Genomic DNA, 21842 nt, shown 5'->3' with positions numbered 1-21842 from the left:
ATACAGTGTGAAGACAATGTAAATCTCAGCGTCATCTCTAACCCAGAGTAGATTGGGCTTACGTTTCAAAGTTACCAGGGATTCATTCACCCTTACAATAAGTGACTTTCAGACCTTTTATTCCAGGACATGCAACACTCACCTGAGACCCCATCTGTCTGCTCTGGAGAATGTAAAAGAGCACCAGACATTATTTCAAAGAAGAACAAGGGAATTATTCCTCTTCTTGACCAATATTTATCCCTTATCAAATTCAGGTTACCTGGTTGTTATCACTTTTCCTGTTCATGAGAGTTTGCTGCATGCAAGTTGGCTGACACATTTCCTACATTACAGCAGTGACTTTATTGGCGATAAAATGCTCTGAGATGTTTGTGGGTCCTGAGAAGTGCTATATAAGTTCAAATCTATCTTTATTTCTAAGTCCCTCTGAGATATATTGAAAATACGTGACTTTGCCGACAGGGTAAAACGTATCTCTTTTTTTCTGCTGACAGATGAGATCATTCCCTGGACTGATCAATAAGGTATTGGAGCAGAATTAGGCAATTCAGCCCATTGAGTCTGTTCCACCATTGGATCATGGCTGACATAGTTTTCAACCCCATTCTCCTCATAACCCTTGAACCCCCTGCTAATCCCCTTCTGCCATTAGTCAGCTAATCCTCTATCTATGCCAATACCTTGCCCCTAGCACCATACGTTCTTATCTTATTTAGCAGCCACCTGTGCGACACCTTGTCAAAAGTCTTCTAGAAATCACCTCTACTGGCTTTCCTTTATCTAATTTGCTCATGCTTTATGTGACTTGGTCTCAAATTTTATTTAATAAGTCTCCTGTGAAGCACTTTAGATTTTTCACTCCACTAAAGATTTTATATCAATGTAAGTTGTCATTGCTGTGTCTGTGTACTTGTGTGTATGTATCTACTGGGGAGTGGATTAGATTCTGTGGATAACACTCATTGTCAACACTCACTGTTGAAGCTCAGAGATGACCAGTTGGCTGACATGTGAGAGGGTGGTGATAAAGGTCCACTGAACTATACCCCAGTGCAGAGTCAGTCCCTACTGTTAAGCAGAGGGCAAAAAATTGGCAGATAAACAAAAACAGCTGATGCTGATTCCACTGCAAACCTTTCTGAAATGTAAATTTTGCTGTTACATCACAAAGGCATTGAGGCATCTATTCACTGTACTTTGCAATTAATCACAGTGAGGCAAAGTCAATTGATTGACTAAAGTAAAGATCTTCAATTGTAGACTAACTTGTTAATCTGTATTATCTAGACTGGATATGCATTGTGGGGCTGGGTCTTATTTCTATAATTGGATATTTCTCATTTATGCTTTCATTAGATGGCTTTCCAAAATTCATTTGGAGCTTGCTGTTATGTTATCAGAAGAATATCAATGATTTCTGTTTAATTTGCATTACCTGTTCAATGCCATTTTTGTTTGGAGGTGTATTCCGCCATCTTCACAGCAGATGCACCTTTGCAATATCTTGCACTTCACATTTGCCTCATCAGAAAGTGTTCCATTTAAAAATATAAACAGACTTTTTTTTTAGATTAGATTTGATTACTTACAGTGTGGAAACAGGCCCTTCGGCCCAACAAGTCCACAGAGACCCGCCGAAGCGCAACCCACCCATACCCCCACATTTACCCCTTACCTAACACTACGGGCAATTTAGCATGGCCAATTCACCTGACCCACACATCTTTGGACTGTGGGAGGAAACCGGAGTACCCGGAGGAAACCCACGCAGACACGGGGAGAACGTGCAAACTCCACACAGTCAGTCGCCTGAGTTGGGAACTTGTGTTCTCCAATTCAACATTTTTATGTCCACTGTATTGTTACAACGATGGACTATTCCCAGATAAATATCTGCCAAAATCAAATGTATAACATCATTAACATGTTAAATTTCCCAGGAGCTTCACAGGATAGGAGGGAGACTTGAGTTGCACACAATATTCCAAAAGTGGCCGAACCAATGTCCTGTATAGCTGTAACGTGACCTCTCAACTCCTATACTCAATACTCTGACTAATAAAGGAAAGCATACCAAACGTCTTTTTCACTATACTATCTACATGCAATACCACTTTCAAGGAACTATGAACCTGGACTCCAAGGTCTCTTTGCTCAGCAACATTTCCCAGGACCTTATTATTAAGTGTATAAGTCCTGCCTTGACTTGCCTTTCCAAAATACGGCACCTCACATTTGGTTCTGTATTTATTTCTGGGCAGTAAAACAGACTTTTCTGCAGGAGGTGTTTGTAGCCCCTTTGCTTTCTCTTCTTGTTAGGTTTCTTCTTGTCTGAAACTTACAGCTGCCACATTCTAGGGGCTTCACAGGCAATCTCTGAATTTCTATCCACAATGTTTCTTTTCTGCAGCATTCCTCTTTTTAACAGAACACATTTTGGCATTAAAGGTATAGAATATCTAGAAATACTGAAGGAATCTTATCCGTCATCATAACAGTAGGCTTTGTTGACCATAATTATGTCCAAAAGTTGGTAAAAGAGAACATCCCTCGAACCCTACACATAGATCCATCTGATCTGATGTTGTGAGATAACTCCTGTCACACTTGCTCAATAATTCCTCTCAAAATGAAGGTATAGTTAACCCACTTTCCTCCACAGTGCCATGTATGCTTCATTACCTCTTGTTCCTCTGACTTCTGATGCCTTCAGCTGACCGACCCATGCTCCCAAATTCCAATCCAGGCAGCAACCAATCCACAAGGTCTGAGGTAAGTATACCTCTTCATCTGGGCAGGAATCTGGGAAAGTATTAATCGTTTTTACTGTGAGATAATACCCTATTGTTGACGTAACCATTTCACTGAGTTGATGGTCCAGTGTTGAAGATGTTTGAATAAATTGGGAGGTGTGTCTCCCAGAGTGACAGAGCTACAGCTCCTAGGAGACGAATGCTGTAGGGAACAAATTATTCAAACCTTCCTGTCAGTGAGGAACAACCATAGATACTTTGAAAATGACCTGTGAACGAAATACTTTAAAAAAGCTGATTGACATTTTCCTTGCTTTATATTTTCTTATGACCAGGCAAATTAGTTAAGGGTTTGATTGTAGGAATACTGGACAGGAAATCAAGTGAGGAAAGTTAACATATCTGACACACTAAAATTAAAAGTACTATAGAAATATCATCAAATATTGAATTGATGACTACAAAGGGGTGGCACAGTGGTTAGCACTGCTGCCTCACAGCACCAGAGACCTGGGTTCAATTCCTGCCTCAGGCGACTGACTGTGTGGAGTTTGCACCTTCTCCCTGTGTCTGCGTGGGTTTCCTCCGGGTGCTCCGGTTTCCTCCCACAGTCCAAAGATGTGCGGGTCAGGTGAATTGGCCATGCTAAATTGCCCGTAGTGTTAGGTAATGGGGTAAATGTATGGGTATGGGTGGGTTGCGCTTCGGCGGGTCGGTGTGGACTTGTTGGGCCGAAGGGCCTGTTTCCACACTGTAAGTAATCTAAAAAAAAACTGGATTTATATTAAAGCTGAGCATAGAACAAGATGAATGCTGGTGATACTAGATAAAAATAATTGGATTGTCATGTAGCTACTTTTTATTTACCCTGTCCAGAGCTCTGTGTTTCTGCACCCAACTTCTGCTTTGACCATCACACAGAATGTGGAACATGCCTGATGTGAAAGTCTTCCAGCGCAGCACAGAATCAGTGCTGGAGTTCAAAAAATATAGGCGCAGAATTCAACAATTCGGTCCATTAAGTCTGCTCCACCAATCAATCGTGGTTGATAATGTTTTTCAAACATCATCTCCTGTCTTCTCCCCGTAACCTTTGATCTCTTTACTAATCACAAACCAATCTGTCTCTGTTTTAAATACAGACAGTGACTTGGCCCCGACAGCCTTCTGTGACAATGAGTGCCACAGAGTCCCCACCCTCTGGCTGAAGAAATTCCTTCTCATCTCAGTTCTAAAGGGTGTGCCTTCACTCTGAGGCTGTGCTCTCGGGCCCTAGTCTCTCCTAATAATGGAAACATCTTCTCCACATGCACTGTATCCAGGCCTTTTAGTATTCTATAAGTTTCAATGATAAGCATGCTCATCCTTTGAAACTCCATCGAGTACACACCCAGAGTCCTCTACCACTCCTCATATGACATGCCCTTCATCCCTGAGATCATGCTTGTAAACCTCATCTGAACCCCCTTCAACACTGGCATATTCCTCCTTAGATATAGAGCCATAGAGTCACACAGAACGGAATCAGACCCTACGGCTCAAATTGTCCATGCCGACCAGGTTCCCTAAACTGAACTAGTCCTACTTGCCACCATTTGATCCATACTTCTGTAAATCTTTCCTATTCATGTACCTGTCCAAATGTCTTTTCAATGTTGTAATTGTATCCTTCTCCACCACTTCCAATGTATTGGGGCTCAACATTGTACACAATATTCCAAATGTAGTCTGACCAAAGTTTTATACAACTTCAAACATACATCTCTATTCTTGTATTTTAACCCTCTTGAAATGAAGGCTAACGTTGCAATTACCTTCCCTGCTGCCAACTGAACCTACATGTTTACCCAAAGAGAATCCTGAACTAGAACTCCTCAATCTCTGTGCTTCAGATTTCTAAAGTCTTTCCCCATGAGAAGATAGTCCATGGCTCCTCCTGCCAAAATTCATAGCCTTTACAACAGTAACTGCCAATTTCTGGAGTTTATAGTCCAAAGCCTCTATGAGAAGCTGCAAAAGACGGTAAATGTGTAAGAGTAGGGTGGCAAATAAATGGGTGAGGTGGGTGAGGTGGATAAAGTGAGAGGTAAGTGGGTGAGTGGATAAGGTGATAGGTAAGTGGGTGAGTGAGTAAGGTGGCAAAAAGCTGGTTTGATGTTCTGAACAATTGTTCCATGCTTATTGTGACATGAGACTTGACTACTGACAGAAAACTTAAAGATCATGAAGTATGGATTATTTATTTCATTGGCATCAGATCATTACAAACAGGAAGGGAAATTAAGGAATAACAAGGAACTATTTATAGCATGCACATGGAACAAAGTCTGTGGGTTATATTAGACTGTGGAATCCTTTGTTTATCTGCTCTTCTTCCCATCTTCCCTCCATCCATTAAAGACCATATTTTTTCCCAGTGAGAGTCCAATCAACTGTTCCAGCTGCCCTCCCTTACTGTCACCACCTGCTGGTGGAGGTCCTGGCAAACTGCTCAGCTCCCTTGATCAGTGCTCCCTGCCACCATCAGTATCTGCTGCTGAAGATCCTGTTATATTCATGTAATGGGTTTGTTTAAATGGCGGAGCAGGTTTGAATGGCTGAATGGCCTATTCGTGCTCCTATTTTCTATCTGTCCATTCTTCTGTTATGCAGTGAATTGGAGCTTTGAGGGTATTTCACATATAATAGCTGTATTAAAGGGCTTCTCATCATTAGAAATATTTAGTGCTGTTAGCAATTAATGTGAATATACTTTTATTTTGCTGAAGTCTTTAAAAAAACCTTAGTCACAATTAATTCAGAAATACTTTTGTATGGAGCAAGAATGGAGCTGCTCTGAAGTTTGAATCACTGCGACTCGAAATTAGGTTTTTAATATAAAGGTGGAGTCTTTGAAAATGTCCCACAGAAAAAATCATATATGCCTCATTTGTGCAATTTTGAAGTATTTAATTTATCATTCTTTGGCCATGTATTTTCATCATACATGTGAGAAAATTTTGTATGAAAGTGTAATTGTGGGCAGTCACTCACTAATGAGTATATTTGAACATGTAAATTCTGTGTCACATGGGATTTTGGGGGTATAACTCCTCTAGGTAGACACCATGTGCAAGACATCTTTTAATATGGGAATGCTTTTGCATACCATGTTGTAGACACGTGGTTCCAGTTCCAGTGGCAAGAAGACCTCAACGACTAGAGATCTCCCTACTGCTAGGGAAATGCTGGAGATTGGAGTCGAGAGTGTGGTGCTGGAAAAGTACCAGAATTCCTGATGAAGAGCTGTTGCCCGAAATGTCTATTCTCCTGCTCCTCGGATGCCGCCTGACCTGTTGTGCTTTTCCAGCAATACACCTCCCTACTACTGCAGTCTACATCCACCATCGTAGCTTTTGATATCACATAAATATCATCTGCCTGAATCATTGTTGAGTACTTCTTTTGGATTTTGGTTTTGAATGAGTAATGTACTATTGATGATATAAACATATAAGTGAGTACACTTCAAAAGAGCTTCATTGGCCTTGTAATGCACTGAAGACATGAAAAGCGCTAGATAAATAAAGCTTAGATTTCTATGAAAGGTAAACTAATTGAATGTTTAAGAATATTTCATATATTCAAACATATATCCTTTTGCTTTTCTTCACTTAATCTTCTTTATAGTAAGGAATTTTGTTGTTTATGGGCATGTTTTGTGAATGGTCAGCAGACTCTAAAAGTGATCTGACTGCTAACAGAGTTTGTTCAAACTGCGCGAGCTTCATAGATTTTAGCAGCATTGGTTCAGCGGAATAATATCTCTGAAGATGCCCATTACATGAAATAGTAAATGCCTGGAAAGGATTTTTAGGAATTCCATCTGGGGCTTCCAATAACTAAACTCTAAAACCTACACAGTCATGGCTTTTGACTTCAGTAGACCCCCTTTGATTTTATTGTTATTTTATAGAAACAGCTCCTGTTACCTTTCAGCTAGGCTCATTGATTTTAATGTATTGGTGCTTTTGTTTCTTTTATAAGACATGGTGGCTCAGTGGTTAGCACTGCTGCCTCACGTACCAGAATCCCAGATTCGATTCCAGCCTCGGGTGACTGTCTGTGTGGAGTTTGTATGTTCTCCCCGTGTCTGCGTGGGTTTCCTCTGGGTGCTCCGGTTTCCTCCCAGAGTCCAAAGATGTGCAGGTCAGGTGAATTGGCCATGCTAAATTGCCCGTAGTGTTACGGGCAGGGGTAAATGTAGGGGAATGGGGGTCTAGTTGGGTTGCGCTTCGGCGGGTCGATGTGGACTTGTTGGGCCGAAGGGCCTGTTTCCACACTGTAAGTAATCTAATCTCAAAATTGTCATGAGTAGGTAGGAATGTGGTGCAATTGGATCAACCATGATCTTATTAAATGACAGAGCATGCTGTAGGGATGGAGAGTTTAGATCAGAGTGGTGCTGAGAAAACCTTGGGAGAGGCCTATTCCTGCTCCTAATTTGAATGCTCATATCAAATCAGGTTAGAACCAGCCTATTAGAAGCTGCAAGTTGAGTAAGCCAGATGTTTGTTATTATCGGGGTGTCTGTAGAAGATAGGAACAGGAGTAGCTTATTTATTCCTTTGAACCTACTCTACCATTCAAAAATATCATCCAAACCAATCTCCTCTGCCTACTTTCCTAAGGTCTATCTCTAACTCCTTCTTGAAAACATTCAATATTTTGACCTCATCTGCTTTCTGTGACAGAGAATTTCACTGGATCACCACTCCGTAGGTGAAGAAATTTCTCTTCATCTCAGTCCTAAATGGCCTACCTTGTATCCTTACACTGTGAGCTCTGCTTCTGTATTCCCCAATCATTCTGTGTTTACACTGATTATCCTGCTAGAATTTTATGACTTTCTATGAGATCATCCTCATTCTTCTGAACTCCAGTGAATACAATCCTAACTTATTCAGTCTCTCTTTATGTATCAGTTCTGTCATCCCAGAAACTAGTCTGGTAAAGCTTCATTGCACTGCCTTCACAGCCAGAACATCCTTCCTGAATTAAGGAGACAAAAAAAATGCACACAGTATTCTAGGTATGGTCTCACCAAGGAAGGCCTTTTCAATCGCAGCAACTCATCCCTGCTCCTGTACTCAGATTCCCTCTTGCTGAAGGCCCACACACCATTTGCCGTCTTCACCACCTGTTTACTTTCAGCAACTGTTGAGCAAGGGCACCCAGGCTTCATTGCATCTCTCCCTTCCCAACCTACCACCATTCAGATAATAATGTGCCATCTAACTTCACCTTTATCCACATTGTATTACATCTACCGTGTATTTAATTGCTGATTCACCTTGTTCAAATCACACTGAAGCAGCTCTGCATTATCCTCATAGTTTACCTTCACATCCAGCTCTGTCATCTGCAAACATGGAGATATTACACTTAGTCCCTTCAATCTAGACAATTAAATAACAATGTGATAACTTTTTAGACCAGTACAATAGACAAAAATATAGCCCACAAAGGGGTTTTAATTAAGGAGGTAAAGTGCAGGTCAGCTGTAACCTAATTAAATGACTGAACAGGTTTTGAGGGACTGAATGGCTTGTTCCTGCTCATATTTTCCTATGATTGACAGAATTGGACAGTAACCAAGAAAAGTAGTTACTTCAGATTGTAAAAACAGTTATCTGCACCAAGATTAATCCAACAAGAATTGGGTGGAGAGTTCCTTTCAGAATAAAGCTTCTGGTGTTAAGGTTTTTTAAGAGCTCATTTCTGTTTTGGTGAAAATACCCCTGACCCAGATTCCCCAAGATATCTGCAGTTGCCTAGTTTGTCAGGAATGCCCAATCCCCGATCTGCTGCAGAGCTCTCTTTCCACCAAGTGCAGGGGATTACTTCCAGAGGTGCCAGTGTGTCATGGGAATGGTTTATTATGTTAAAGATACTACGTAAACATAAGTTGTTGTTGTGGTGTCCTTTTACACCTACACAGCAGACAGTCACTCTGGCTGAATGTCAGACAAGAGCCAGTGAAGGTTATTTAAATGGGGCCCTGTCATTTGTACAACCAAGGGTTAATTATATCATTAGTCCAAGAATGCCTACTGACCACGTGAAAAGCACGAGATCGTAGTGACAGCAGATAACGTGGAACTGAAGTCCAAGTCTGTGACAGTCACCTTAATCCTACAGGACCATAGGGCTCCTCTTAGATTAGAGAGAGAGGTGACCGATGGTACTGTAACTTGAGGGGTCATCAGGTCTTGGATAAGGGATGAGTGAGGTTGAGAATCTAAAGTCTGAAAAGACATACAGTTATGTCCCCTCTTACCATGTCTTGTGAATAGTTATGTTTAATAAAGCTAATTAACATTCACTTCTAAGACTATAGACTTCACATTACTGCATTGTTGAAATCAACAAAGCTTCATGTCCCTGCCTGTAGGGCTGCCTCATACACTCCCTGCCCTTTTTGTTATTATCATGTGGTTCGTTGCTGAAGGATGAGTTGGGCCAATAATTGCAAGGGGCACAAATGAGCAAAAAATTGGGGAAATGCATTATTAAAAGTGCTCCTACTAACTTTCTAACTTACCTTTTACTCTTTATCCCACTGAATCACCCCTTGGTAAACATTAGGGCCTTCCAATACACAGTCTGAGGCATCAGAAATTGGAAAGCGAACTGGCAGTGCTAATCAGAAACTAGGAGACAAGTCCATTAATGGCAAGCAACAGGAAGAAAATAAAGAGCAAGGCCCTTTCTACTACATTGGAGGCACGAATGGAGTTTCACTGTATGTATCAAAGTAGAGTTTTATTTTAAGTTGAAACACTGATTGACAAATCCTGGGTTGATGAGTGAACTGACTACAGTATGTTGTTCAATAGATATTAGTTCATATGATTTTAATTTTTTAACTTTCTTTAACAAACCAATCTCTGATAGTATATTTTATTTTGTAATAGCTGGTTTGTATGTCTGTAACTTGAGTAGAATCCAGTTTTGTCTTCATATGCCAATGCAGATTAAGTGGGCTCAGAGCAGGAACCAGAATTTCTCATTAATATTAAAACAGAGTCAGGCTCCACATCTCTAGCAGTTTATCTCTCACTCTGAAGCACACTTCTCCCAAGTTAGGCCAGACATTCCCCAAGTTACAGTTGGCATGCTTGAGTAAATATTCTTATATCACAACAAATCTAATTATCAAGGGAACAGAATAAATTTATGAACATATTTAAGAATTTTTCTCCATGCCTCAGATATAAAGAATTGAGACATTTGTCAGTTCCATGAACTTGACCCTGGAATAAGTGGCTCAAAAATTGGGATTTTTGTTCTGGAGTACTGGGTTCCCTCAGAGTTCAGACCAGAAGAGATCAGAATGAATATGGAGGCTGCTGAGTGAAAAGACAGGCAGTGCAGATAGTACAGTTTTCAAGTTTTTTTTAAGAGATGCAATAAAATAATTAACAACTCTCCACCTTTCAAATCCCACAACCTCACACATACTCCCTATGCCCCATCCATGCTTTTCCATCCTACCTAATACCCAGTATCAACTGCTCACAACTGTTATCAACTCTCTGTGGTCCCTTTTTGACTCTATGACACCTTGGTGCCAACTCTTGTCAGTCAATGTCAGCTGTCCCCATCCTTGATCCTGACACCTACCATGGCAATAGTGAGAACTGCATTTTCTGGCGATTCGAGTCAAGGTTAGAGTGGTGCTGGAAAAGCACAGCAAGTCAGGCAGCATCCGAGGAGCAGGAAAATCGACATTTCGGACAGGAGCCCTTCATCAGGAATGACGTTTATTCTTGATGAAGGGCTCCCACCCAATACATTGATTTTCCTGCTCCTTGGATGCTGCCTGACCTGTTGTGCTTTTTCAGCACCACTCTAATCCTGACACCTACCATGCCAACTCGCACAGTATTCAACATGGTGAGATCTCATGACTCATGCAGAGATTAAAGTTATCAGTGTTTATTACAGACTTCACAATATTGAAAAGAAAGAAAACCATAAAAATTGCCATTTACATTCCTCCAACCAGATAAAGTCTGACAGCAACAATCATTTGATTCAAGTTCATCATCTTTTGTAACAACAAGCTTTGGAATGCACTGTCCTACTTCCCATGGTGGTACTACTGTAGAATGCCAATACAGATGTACGGAGGGAATGATGTACTTAGAGGGAGCCATTTTAGATGAGACCTTAAACCAAGGCCCCATCAACCTTCTCAGGTGAATGTACAAAATACTGCTATTTTGAAGAAAAACAAAGGTGTTGCCCTGACAATCCTGGCCAAAATCTACCTTTTAACCAGCACGACTGAAACTGATTTTCTGATTATTGTCACAATGCTGTTTGTAGGAACTCATTGTGCAAGTTAACTGCCACATTTCTAACATTACATTTCAAAAAAGTAGTTCAGTGGGTGGAGAAAACCTTGGAATGTCCTGATGTTGTGAAAAGTGGGATATAAATTCAAATCATTCTTTTATTCAGCAGCAGCAATGTCTTCATGAGTGTCGAGTATTTTAGGAGAAAGTTCAAACAAATATAACGAGTGTACTAACTTGTGTCATGTGAAGAAGGTACAACTGGCTGATCAACCTGAAATTGTTGGTTCCTGTCAATTGTTATGAATAAGATAAGTTTCTCCTTCTCTGTTTGCTTTTTCCTGTTGCTTAAATTATCATACCGTTTTCATCTTAGACATTACAGTTGCTCAGTAACATGGAGAGGTAAGTGCAGAAAAACAGTATGTAAAGTCATTCATTTGAAACATATATAAAACATACAATGATATTTAACATAGAGGGTTATTAATTGACTTAGTTTAATAGACCCATACTTCCCGAGGCTATTAAGGGCATGTTAAAGATAAACATTAGGAGCCGAAGTAGACCATTTGACCCCTTGAGACTTCGCTTCCACTCAATAAGATTAAGGCTGAACTATCTGTTTGTTTAATTCCACATTTGTACCTACTCTCCAATAATCTTTGATTCCCTTGCTTAGCATGATATGAACATAATGAAACTAACTTACTGGTCTCTCTGTGTGTGTTTCTCAGGTGAGGACAGGGGATTATGATCCACAGTCTTTACAATGTGTGGGTCCATTTCCAGACAAGTATGTGAGAAACACAAAGACATAGAAAATAGAGGCAGGAGTAGACCAGTCAGCCAATTGAGCCTACGCTGCCAATCAACATGGCCATGACCAATCCTCTATCTCAATGCCATGTTCCAGCTCTCACGCCATACCCTTGATACCTTGATCTTCTCAAAATCTATTTCTTTCTTAAGTATATTCAGCAAGATCGCCTCCACAGCTATTTGTGTCAAATAACTCCACACATTCAGCACCCTTAGACTGAACAAATTTCTCATCATCTCAGTTCAAAATTGCCTGCTGTGTATCTTGAGATGCCACCCCGCCCTCCCAGTCAGAAGAATCGTCATCCTCGAGCCTACTCTGTCCTGCCCCGTCAGAAGTTTATACTTTTCAATGAGATCCCCTTTTATTCCTCAAAACTCCAATGAATAACATGCCTCTTTCTTTCTCACTTTAAGTATTTAAAGGACCCAGCCATTCGGATAATCAGAAAGGTTCTGATCTGGCATAGGAACCAGCTATCATGGGGCCCAGTTTAGATCCTATAAAGAAGGGAACCAGAGAAAAGGTAATGAGCTAGTATCCAGGATTGAGAGTGTGTTGCTGGAAAAGCACAGCAGGTCAGGCAGCATCTGAGGAGCAGGAAAATCAACATTTTGGGCCAATGCCCTTCATCAGGAATGAGGCTGGGAGTCTCATCTGTCCACCCCCGAGGATCCAGCTTGAAACATTGATTTCCCAGCTCCTCGGATGCTGCCTGACCTGCTGTACTTTTCCAGTAACACACTCTCAACTCTTATCTCCCACATCTGCAGACCTTTCTGTCTCCTAGTATTCAGGATTCCTGAGAGAGAACAATAACCCAGAATCCAGAAGAAGAGATGGTGATACAGAGGAGCAGAGATCGCTGGAAGGAAATCTCTGGCAGAGGAGGCAGGAAGAGGTTCCAGGCAGCTGAGTGATCTATGTGCTTGCTGTGTGTAAGTGGAGCTGAGGAGCTCAGGGGGTACTGGAGGTTCACCAGTGAGTCAGTGTTAGAACAAAGTCTTCAAAGACAGGATGAAACCATCAAGAGGTGAACAGATGTTCAGACACTCCATTTTGGAGCAGCGTTAGAGTGAGTTCAGAAGCAGAATCTTTGAGATTGAAGAGTAGAAATTCCTCTAGAGGAAAACTGAGTGTTAACAAGATTGCTGTACTCACAGTGATTCCTATATGGGTTGTTAACAAATGCGTGATTCTGGCCTGGGTCATATCTGGCATTTAATCTGGAAGGTACTGTGTTTGATTACTGTTTATTAATTAAATCATATTTACCTCATACTAATATTGGATTTCAGAGTGTAAGATGGACATTGTAAGCTATTTGACTTTTTTAAAAACTTAATATAATGAAGTTTACGGTTGGTTATTCAAACCTATGGAATCCCCTGGCTTTATTCTATTAGTAAGGAACTTGGATCAGTCCAGTTCATCCACTTAAAACAAAAAGTTACTAATCCATAACTGCATCATAACCAAACTTCGGGTTCTTGTCTGGAACTGTAACAGACATATTAGTGGAAATTGCAGAGTCTCTGTGTCCAATCTTACAATCTTCCTTAGACACAGAGATGGTGCCAGAGGATTGTTGTATTACAAATGTCACACACCTTTTTGAAAAAGGGGAGAGGGATAAGCCTGGCAACAACAGTACTGAAAGCTGAACATCAGTGGTGGGTGTAGTGATTGTGGAGTGTGAGACTTCCTGTCACTATAAGAGCTGGCTTTGAGGGAGCGCATCAAAGTCAAGGACTATTTATCTCAGAATATAGGGTGACTTGGTGATGGGATGCTAGCCTCTGTGGAGTTAATATTGTGGGTAAACTTTTGGACAGCATACTCCAGGTCAAAATTGAAAAGCTGGAAGGACATTCAGTGGTAACTATGAAAAGGGAAACATTAGAAAGGAAAGTCTTTACAAGGCTGTGTGGAAAGAGCAGAGGTAAGAAACTAACTGGATAGCTGTTTCAGAGGCAGAAGCAATGTTGATAAGATTGGTCTCCCAGCGTACTGTATTCTGTGATCATTATGGATGATAAGTAGACAAGTTAATTTGAGCTTAAGAATGATTTTAATAAAATCAGTTTCTCACAAATTGAGCCGGAAAATTAGACAAATGAGTTCTTGACTTGCCAGGCTGACTTCCTACATATCAGGAAGATGTCATTATATAAGTTTCAATTATCTTTTTACCTGACTTGTTTGTCTACCCAGTAGAAAAGGCAATCACAATGATTATATTTAAATTAAATATAGCAAACGTAACCATGATGAAAACTTAGCAAAACCACATGTATATGCATCAAATGTCAGAAAGCTTTTGATTAACTTTAATCTTCAGTCTTATGTAGGAGATGAACCAAGTAGAGGAACAAATGTGACCAACAGTGTAACTCTAAACTGAATAGCTATCATCAATTGAATTAATGTAGTATAAAAAAGAGCTTGGGGTTCAGAGAATGGTCTGAATTGGTATAAGGAGAATGGGATTCCATTTTTTTTTTAGTTAATCTCTCATCTAGATAAAAGGGTATGTATATAAACACAACATTTTGTCATTTTAACACAGTATTGTCAGCTTCTGTGAGAGCAAGGGATGGAATCGAATATTGGACAACACCCGACAAGACTACTTATTGAAATGGACTGAAGTTTACATACCATCCAACCATCAATACTTTCACGAAGGTAGAAAGGGCTTTTAGAGTAGCATTGATCCATAATTGTCTTAATTATTCTGTAACTAAGTCATCCCATATAAAGGCCCTAGGACTTTAGTAATATAATAGAATGTATTTCATTTGGCTAGATTGAACTGGGAAGACGGTTGATAGCCCTTAGTAAATGAGACTGTGGAAATACTAATGGGGAATTAGGTATTGGCAGAGGAGTTGAATAAATCCTTGTATCAGCCTTCATGGGTAGAGGACATTAATAGTATTCCAAAATACTAAATATTCAAGGGGCTAAAGGTGGGGTGGAAATGACAATGACTATTAATAGACAAAAAAGTACTAGGGAAACTACGCTAATAAATTCCTTGAATCTGATGGTTTGTACCTAGGATTTTAAAGTGAGTAACTATGGAGATAGTTGTTGCAGTGTCATACAGTCATAGAACTGTACAACACGGAAACAGATCCTTCGGTCCAACTCATTCATGCCGACTAAATATCCTAAATTAATCTAATCCCATTTGCCAGCATTTGACCCATATCCCTATAAATCCTTCCTATTCAAATACCCATCCAGATGCCTTTTAAGGGAGGGCACAGTGCCTCAGTGGTTAGCACTGCTGCCTCACAGCACCAGGGATCTGGGTTCAAATTCCTACCTCAGGCACCTGCTCCAGTTTTCTCCCACAATTCAAAGATGTCCAGTTCAGTTGAATGGGCCATGCTAACCTGCCCGTAGTGTTAGTTGCATTAGTCAGGGGTAAATATAGGGTCAGGGGTGGGTTACTCTTCGGAGGGTTGGTGTGGACTTGTGCCAAAGGGCCTGTTTCCCTACCAAAGGGAACCTAATCTAAAAAATGGTGTAGCCGCTACCACTTGATCTGACAGCTCATTCTATACACACACCATCCTTTGTTTGAAAAAGTGGTCCCTTTATATCTTTCACCTCTCACTTTAAACCTGTGCCCTCTAATTTTGGACTCCCCTACCCATGGTTATAATCATCTAAGAATCTTTAGGTTCTGGAAAATTCTAGAGAATTGGAAAATTGCTAATGCTACCCCATCATTCAAAAAGGGAGGGAAACAAAATCTGGTAACTGTTGGCCAGTTAATTTAATGTCTGTAATTGGGAAAATGTTAAACAGGTTAAACAAAGGATTTAACAAAGTATTTAGAAACAGATAATATAACCTAGAGAGTCAACATGACTTCATGAAGTGGAGATCTTGCCCGCCAAATTTTGTTTAGAGTTCTTTGAGAATGTAACAAGCAGAATAGGTAAAGGGCTTTCCAAATGACATTCAGTAAGGAACTAGACATAAAGCTACTGAATAAAGTAAGATTCCATGGTGTTTGGGATAATAAATGAGCATGGATTGATGATTGACTAGGACTAACTAATAGAAGACAGAGGCCATATGTTTCGGGTGAGGAACATGTCATTTTTAGCAAATGTGAGAAATAAAAACCACCAGAGGATGGTAGAAATATGGAATATGTTGTCTGAGAGGGTGATGGAGTCACGTACTCTCGCAACTTTTAAGAAGCATTTAGATGAGCACTTAAATACCTTGGCATAGTATGCTATAGAAAGGGCAGGTAAATGGGATTAGTGTAGTTTGGTGTTTGTTGGTTGGCACAGGTATGGTAGATTGAAGGGCCAATTCTATGCTGTATGACTCTATGAGATTTGGGACAAAGGGGGTATTTTCAGAATGGCAGCCTGTAAATAATGGAGTACCACATGATCCATTGTTATGGCCACAATTAGTTACAACATATTAATGACTTGGATATGAATGTAATGTCATCAAATTTGTGGATAACACAAAATTAGCTAGGAAGGCAAGTTATAAGGATGACACCAAGAGTCTACTGAAAGACATAGACAGATTGAGTGAGTGAGTCAAGATTTGAAAGATGTTATATAATAAGGAAAAATGTGAGGTTATGCATTTTGGCAGGAGGAATAGAAGAGCTGAACTTTATTAAAATGGTGAAAGACTGCAAACATCTGCAGATTCAGTCGTCTTTGTCCCTGAAACACAAAAGGCTTGTATCCAAGTTCAGCAGGTCATAGGAAAGGAAAGTGAACTGTTGACCCTTATTTCAAGAGAATAAAATGTAAAATAGGAGCATCTTTTTAAAAACTCTACCAATGAGACCATACCTGGAATATTGTGACCAGTTTTGGTCCTCTTTTATCTAAAGAAAGATATACAAATATTGGAGCCAATCCAGAGAAAACTTAAGTAGGTTGATACTAAGTATGGAGGTATTTTCTGATGAGGAGGTTGAGTCCATTGTGCCTGTACTCATTGGAATTTAGAAGAATGAGAGGAGACCTTATTGAAACATATAAGAGTCTTGAGGCTTGACAGAGTAGATGGGATCAGGTTGTTTTGGAAGTCCCTTCTGGGAGTGTCTAGGACCAGAGGGCATAAGCTCTGAGTAAAGAGTCGGCCATTTAAACCAGAGGTGAGGAGGATTTTATTCTATCGGAAGGTTGTGAATCTGTGGAATTGTTTACCACAGAGGATTGCTGTCATTGGATCTTTATATAGTCAAGGATGAGATAGACAGCGTTTTATTCAGTCAAGTGATCAATGCTTACAGGGATAAGACAGGAAAATGGTAGGCTTATCAGGTTGGCTATTAAATGGCAAGTGTGACTCAATGAACCAAATGACCTACTTCTACTCATATGTCTTACAGTCTTATTTATTTGGAGGGAACTGGAGAGTGTTTCTTCTTCATTTTGTTGTGGTCTAGGGAATTGCATCTAATAGCTGTTGTTGTAAGATAGTTAAGCCTATATCTGTTGGTTGTGTTAACTTTTTTTGGAAGGAGTGGAAAATAAGATGAAGGATCTTGCTGTAATTGTATATCGGACTTTTGATTGAAGCCATATCTGAAATATTATGGACAGCTTTGGTTGCCTTATCTAAGGAAGGATATATTTGACTGCAGATGTGTACAACAAAGGTTCACTAGACTAACGGTTGTGAAAAGGAGTTGCATTATGAGGAGAGATTGGATAGAAAATGCCTATGGAGTTCAGAAGAATGAGAGATAACATAATTGACACATATAAAAATCATAGAGGTTTGACAGAGTGGAGATTGGTTCCCATTGGTGAGAGAAATTATAACCTGGGATCATTCATTTGGGACTGAGATAAGTACAATTTTTTACACTCAGAAGGTTGTAAATCTTTGGAATTCTTTATCCCAAAGAGCTCTGAATGTCACTTTTTAAGTATATTCAAAACTGCAATTAATAGAATGATGGATGAGAATTTGATGTTAAAGGTAATGAAGTAAAAAATTGGCCATGGTATTATTGACTGGTGGAACAGTGTCCAAGGACCCAAGTGGCCTCTTCCAGTTGTTTTCTTATGTCCTTAATAATGTTTCTGAATGACAAGTATCTGCATATAGTTAAGTAGTTGATAATTCTTTTGTTGAATTTCTGTGCTTGTCAAGGGGCATGTCAGCATCAAGTATTTCTAAGTAACATGTAGCATATTTAGATGCAGAGCAAAGCACTATTTATCGCCTTTTTGATAAAGTCAGACAATATTTTGACAGGCTACAATAGCATTTGCATTTATATGGCATCTTTAGCATAGAGATAATTCCAAAATGATTCATAGAGGCAAAATGGATGCCTGACTGAAGAAGGATGTTAGAGGTGGGGTCAAAGATTTGGATCTAAGGGGCATCAGAGAAAAAAAAGGTAGAATGTGTTATGGAAAGAACTCTAGATTGGAGCCTGGAGGTTTAAGAGATTAAAACACAAAATGAACATATAATTTAGAGTCTTTGGAGTGTAGCACTGAGAATTGGAGTGATGGACAGATACGACATGGTTCAGATAGCAAATATTTTAGCCATGTTATGTCTATGATTACCCAATCTGTTAGTTATCAGTTAAAATTAAAACTGGGGTGACAGAAGGTTAATGGTATATTAAGTTGCTACTATGTGGAATTTCTGTAATACTACAGAAAGTAGATGTGGATACAAAAACCAAATACATTAATTACTTTAAAGGATTAGTGTTGTGTCATTGATGAGCTTTGAAAATATTTAGGTTTTTGATTTATGTTATTTTAAAAGGTAAACAGATGTTAAACCAGATCCCAAACAACAAGGTTCTAACTACCAAGTTTGGCCTCTGCTCTTCCCTCAAGGACAATGAGCGTATAATGAATAAATATGGCAGGATCATGTTTTCAAAGTAAGTGTACTTGTTGCTTGCATTTTCTTACAAGTCTTTGTTTTTGGGAGTTTTGCTTAACTCATATTATAATTTTTAGGTAATTGATTCTTGTCCACCATATTTTAATTGGCCACACTGTTTTGAGAAATCACAATATGATTAGACTACAAATTAACTTGAGCTGTTTATGTTCCTTGATGTCAACATTTTCTTGAATAAGTTGAAATGAAATACAACCACACCTGTCTTAATATTAAAATGAAGTTCCTACCCAGTTTTGCTGTGAGCTCACAAAATTTCAATTCTACTCAAGTGGAAGCTTGTGCATGGAGCATAATGAACAGAGATTGCCTCTTGGCTTCCTGTCTCCAGTGCCTGTGAAACACCTTCAGTGATGGTGACTCAAAACTGTCCTGTGAGTTTCAGTTTCTTTTAGTGAGTTGCAAAATAAGTGCCTATTGTGCAACTAATTATCATAAACATTGCAGCTTTATACACCTTATATACCTGCGTATACAGAAAACCGACAAACACTGACCAAATACTTAACCTACACCAGCAACCATCCCAACACACACAAACGAAGCTGTATCAGAACATTATTCCAATGAGCCACCTCACACTGCAGCACAGACAAACTTCGGAAAATGGAGGAGAACCACCTTTACAAAGTATTCAAGAAGAATGGATACTCAAAAAATACAGTCCGCAGATTCCTCAAGAACAAACCACGACAAGCAGACCAAATACAGCCAGAAACCCTAACTACCTTACCATATATCAAAGAAGTATCAGAAATGACAGCCAGACTACTAAGACCCCTCGGAATCCTAGTAGCACACAAACCCACCAACACTCTCAAACAAAAACTAACAAACGTAAAAGACCCAGCACAACCCATGGACCAAACCAATGTCATCTACAAAATTCCATGCAAGGACTGCCACAAACACCACATAGGACAAACAGGAAGAAAGTTAGCCACCAGGATACACGAACAGCAGCTAGCTTCAAAAAGACATGACCCTCTCTCCCTCGTAACCCACACACGGATGAAGAAAAACCACCATTTCGACTGGGACAACACATCTATCCTGGGACAGGCTAAGCAAAGACATGCCAGAGAATTCCTAGAGGCCTGGCATTCCAAACACAAAGCCATAAACAAACACATAGATCTAGATGCCATCTATCAACCCCTCAGAAAACGAACAGGAAATGACGTCACCACAAACTCCAGGAACCCCATCCAGGACAAACATATAAATAGAAAGCAGGAGACAACAGCTTCGCTTCACTTGGAGGTTGCCACTGATGATGTTACCTAGTCAGGTAATGAAACATCTGGATATCAAACCTACACCACAAACCTTGCATACACCTTCTTGTCTCATCTTTTCTACAATTGTTATGTTTAGAGCCTTTCTTTAATCAACTTATTTCATATTTCTGCTCAATTTAGTAACTTGCTCTTTATTGGAAAGATGTTGTGAAATTTGAACAGGTTCAGAAAAGATTTACGAGGATGTTGCCAGGGTTGGAGGATTTGAGCTATATGGGGAAATTGAATATGCTAGGGCTGTTTTCCCTGGAGTGTTGGAGGTTGAGGGGTGATCTTATAGAGGTTTATAAATCATGAGGGGCATAGATAGGATAAATAGATCAAGTATTTTCCCAGTGGTGTGGGAGTCCAGAACTAGAGGGCATAGTTTGGGTGAGAGGGGAAAGATATAAAACAGACCTAAGGTGCAACTTTTTCACTCAGAGGGTGGTACTTATATGGAATGAGCTGCCAGAGAAAGTGGTTGAGGCTAGTACAATTGCAACGTTTAAAAGACATCTGGATAGGTATATGGATAGCAGGGGTTTGGAGGGATATGGGCCAGGTGCTGGCAGGTGGAATTAGATTGGGTTGGGATATCTGGTCAGCATGGACGAGTTGGACCGAAGAGTTTGTTTCCGTGATGAACATCTCTATGACTCTAGTAAGTTCCATGACTCCTTCCCAGGAAGATGGTTTCAACGTCTGTTGCTATTTGCCCCTCCCCTAGTGACACTACTCTACTAATCCTACAGGTTCCTGACAAAAAAAAACATGGTAACAAAAGTTGATAGTTTGGCATTCTCAGGAATGAAGGGGAAGAAACGAAGTCTTACTGAGGATAATGTTAAAAATTAATCGGTAGGTGGCTGGTAAAATTTGTGTCAAATAATGCCCATCTCCAATAAGAGAGAATTTAGTCATTTCACCTTGATTTTCAAGGTGTGGTCATCACCAAACCCCATATCATCAGCATCCTGAGGTTTGCATTGACCAGAAACTAACCCAAGTAGCCAGAAAAATGCAGTGGCAGCTGTGTGTGCTTTGTGTAAGATACACTGTAACAACTCGCCATGATTCCTTTGACAGTGTATTTGAGTCCCATGCTCTTCTTCAACCTTTGTAAGCAGGGCAGGGAGTGGGGGTACATCAGGGTTCCATAACAGAGCCCTGGCTTCACCTGGTCCTTAGCACTGTGGCACAAGCCCCTTTGAGCCCTGGGCCCTGGTTATGCAACACTGATGTGCCCCCACTCCTTCTGGCCCTGTTCTTGTAAGTCTTCCTCCAAACCACACATCACCCTGACCTCAAACTATATCACTATTCCTTCACTGTTTCTGGATAATCCTGGAACTGTCTTCCTAACAGCACTATCAGGCTACCCTCATCATTGGACTGCACTAATTCAAGAAAGCATCTCACTATCGGCTTCACAAGGGTAATGTGGGGTAGACAATAAATAGTGGACTTGCCAGTGTTGTTCACATCCATGAAGGTATAGAAGAGAATATTTTCTGTAGGGCAGCTGATGAAATGGTGGAACTAAGGTTTTTCATTAGGTACTAATCAATATTTTGATCTATTGTTAAAAAGATATACTGAAAGTTGTCAGTAAAATGTAGACAGGAGTAATCAATGGTCCAGACAATTTATCCTATTTAGGGTGTAGCTTTGCTTGCTGAGCTGTAGGTTTGATATC

The 21842-nt window shown here is 40.0% G+C and overlaps 1 protein-coding gene across 9 annotated transcripts in view; it reads left to right on the top strand.

The window, feature by feature from the left end:
- Positions 1 to 21842, top strand: part of LOC132833495 (protein polyglycylase TTLL10-like) — a 205285-nt gene that overhangs the window by 115588 nt on the left and 67855 nt on the right. For 8 of the 9 annotated variants that reach the window (XM_060851811.1, XM_060851812.1, XM_060851808.1 and 5 more), the window contains 3 exons: positions 9384 to 9540; positions 14491 to 14609; positions 18720 to 18840. In XM_060851811.1, coding sequence (XP_060707794.1) covers positions 9384 to 9540; positions 14491 to 14609; positions 18720 to 18840 — 397 coding nt within the window. The remainder of the gene's footprint in view (positions 1 to 9383; positions 9541 to 14490; positions 14610 to 18719; positions 18841 to 21842) is intronic. The other variant, XM_060851814.1, reaches the window with a different exon arrangement.

The sequence above is a fragment of the Hemiscyllium ocellatum genome, chromosome 37, assembly GCF_020745735.1.
Source record: "Hemiscyllium ocellatum isolate sHemOce1 chromosome 37, sHemOce1.pat.X.cur, whole genome shotgun sequence".
In the NCBI taxonomy this organism is placed as follows: domain Eukaryota; kingdom Metazoa; phylum Chordata; class Chondrichthyes; order Orectolobiformes; family Hemiscylliidae; genus Hemiscyllium; species Hemiscyllium ocellatum.
Note: the sequence above shows the minus strand (reverse complement) of the source record. Positions and strands in the feature narration are given on the sequence as shown.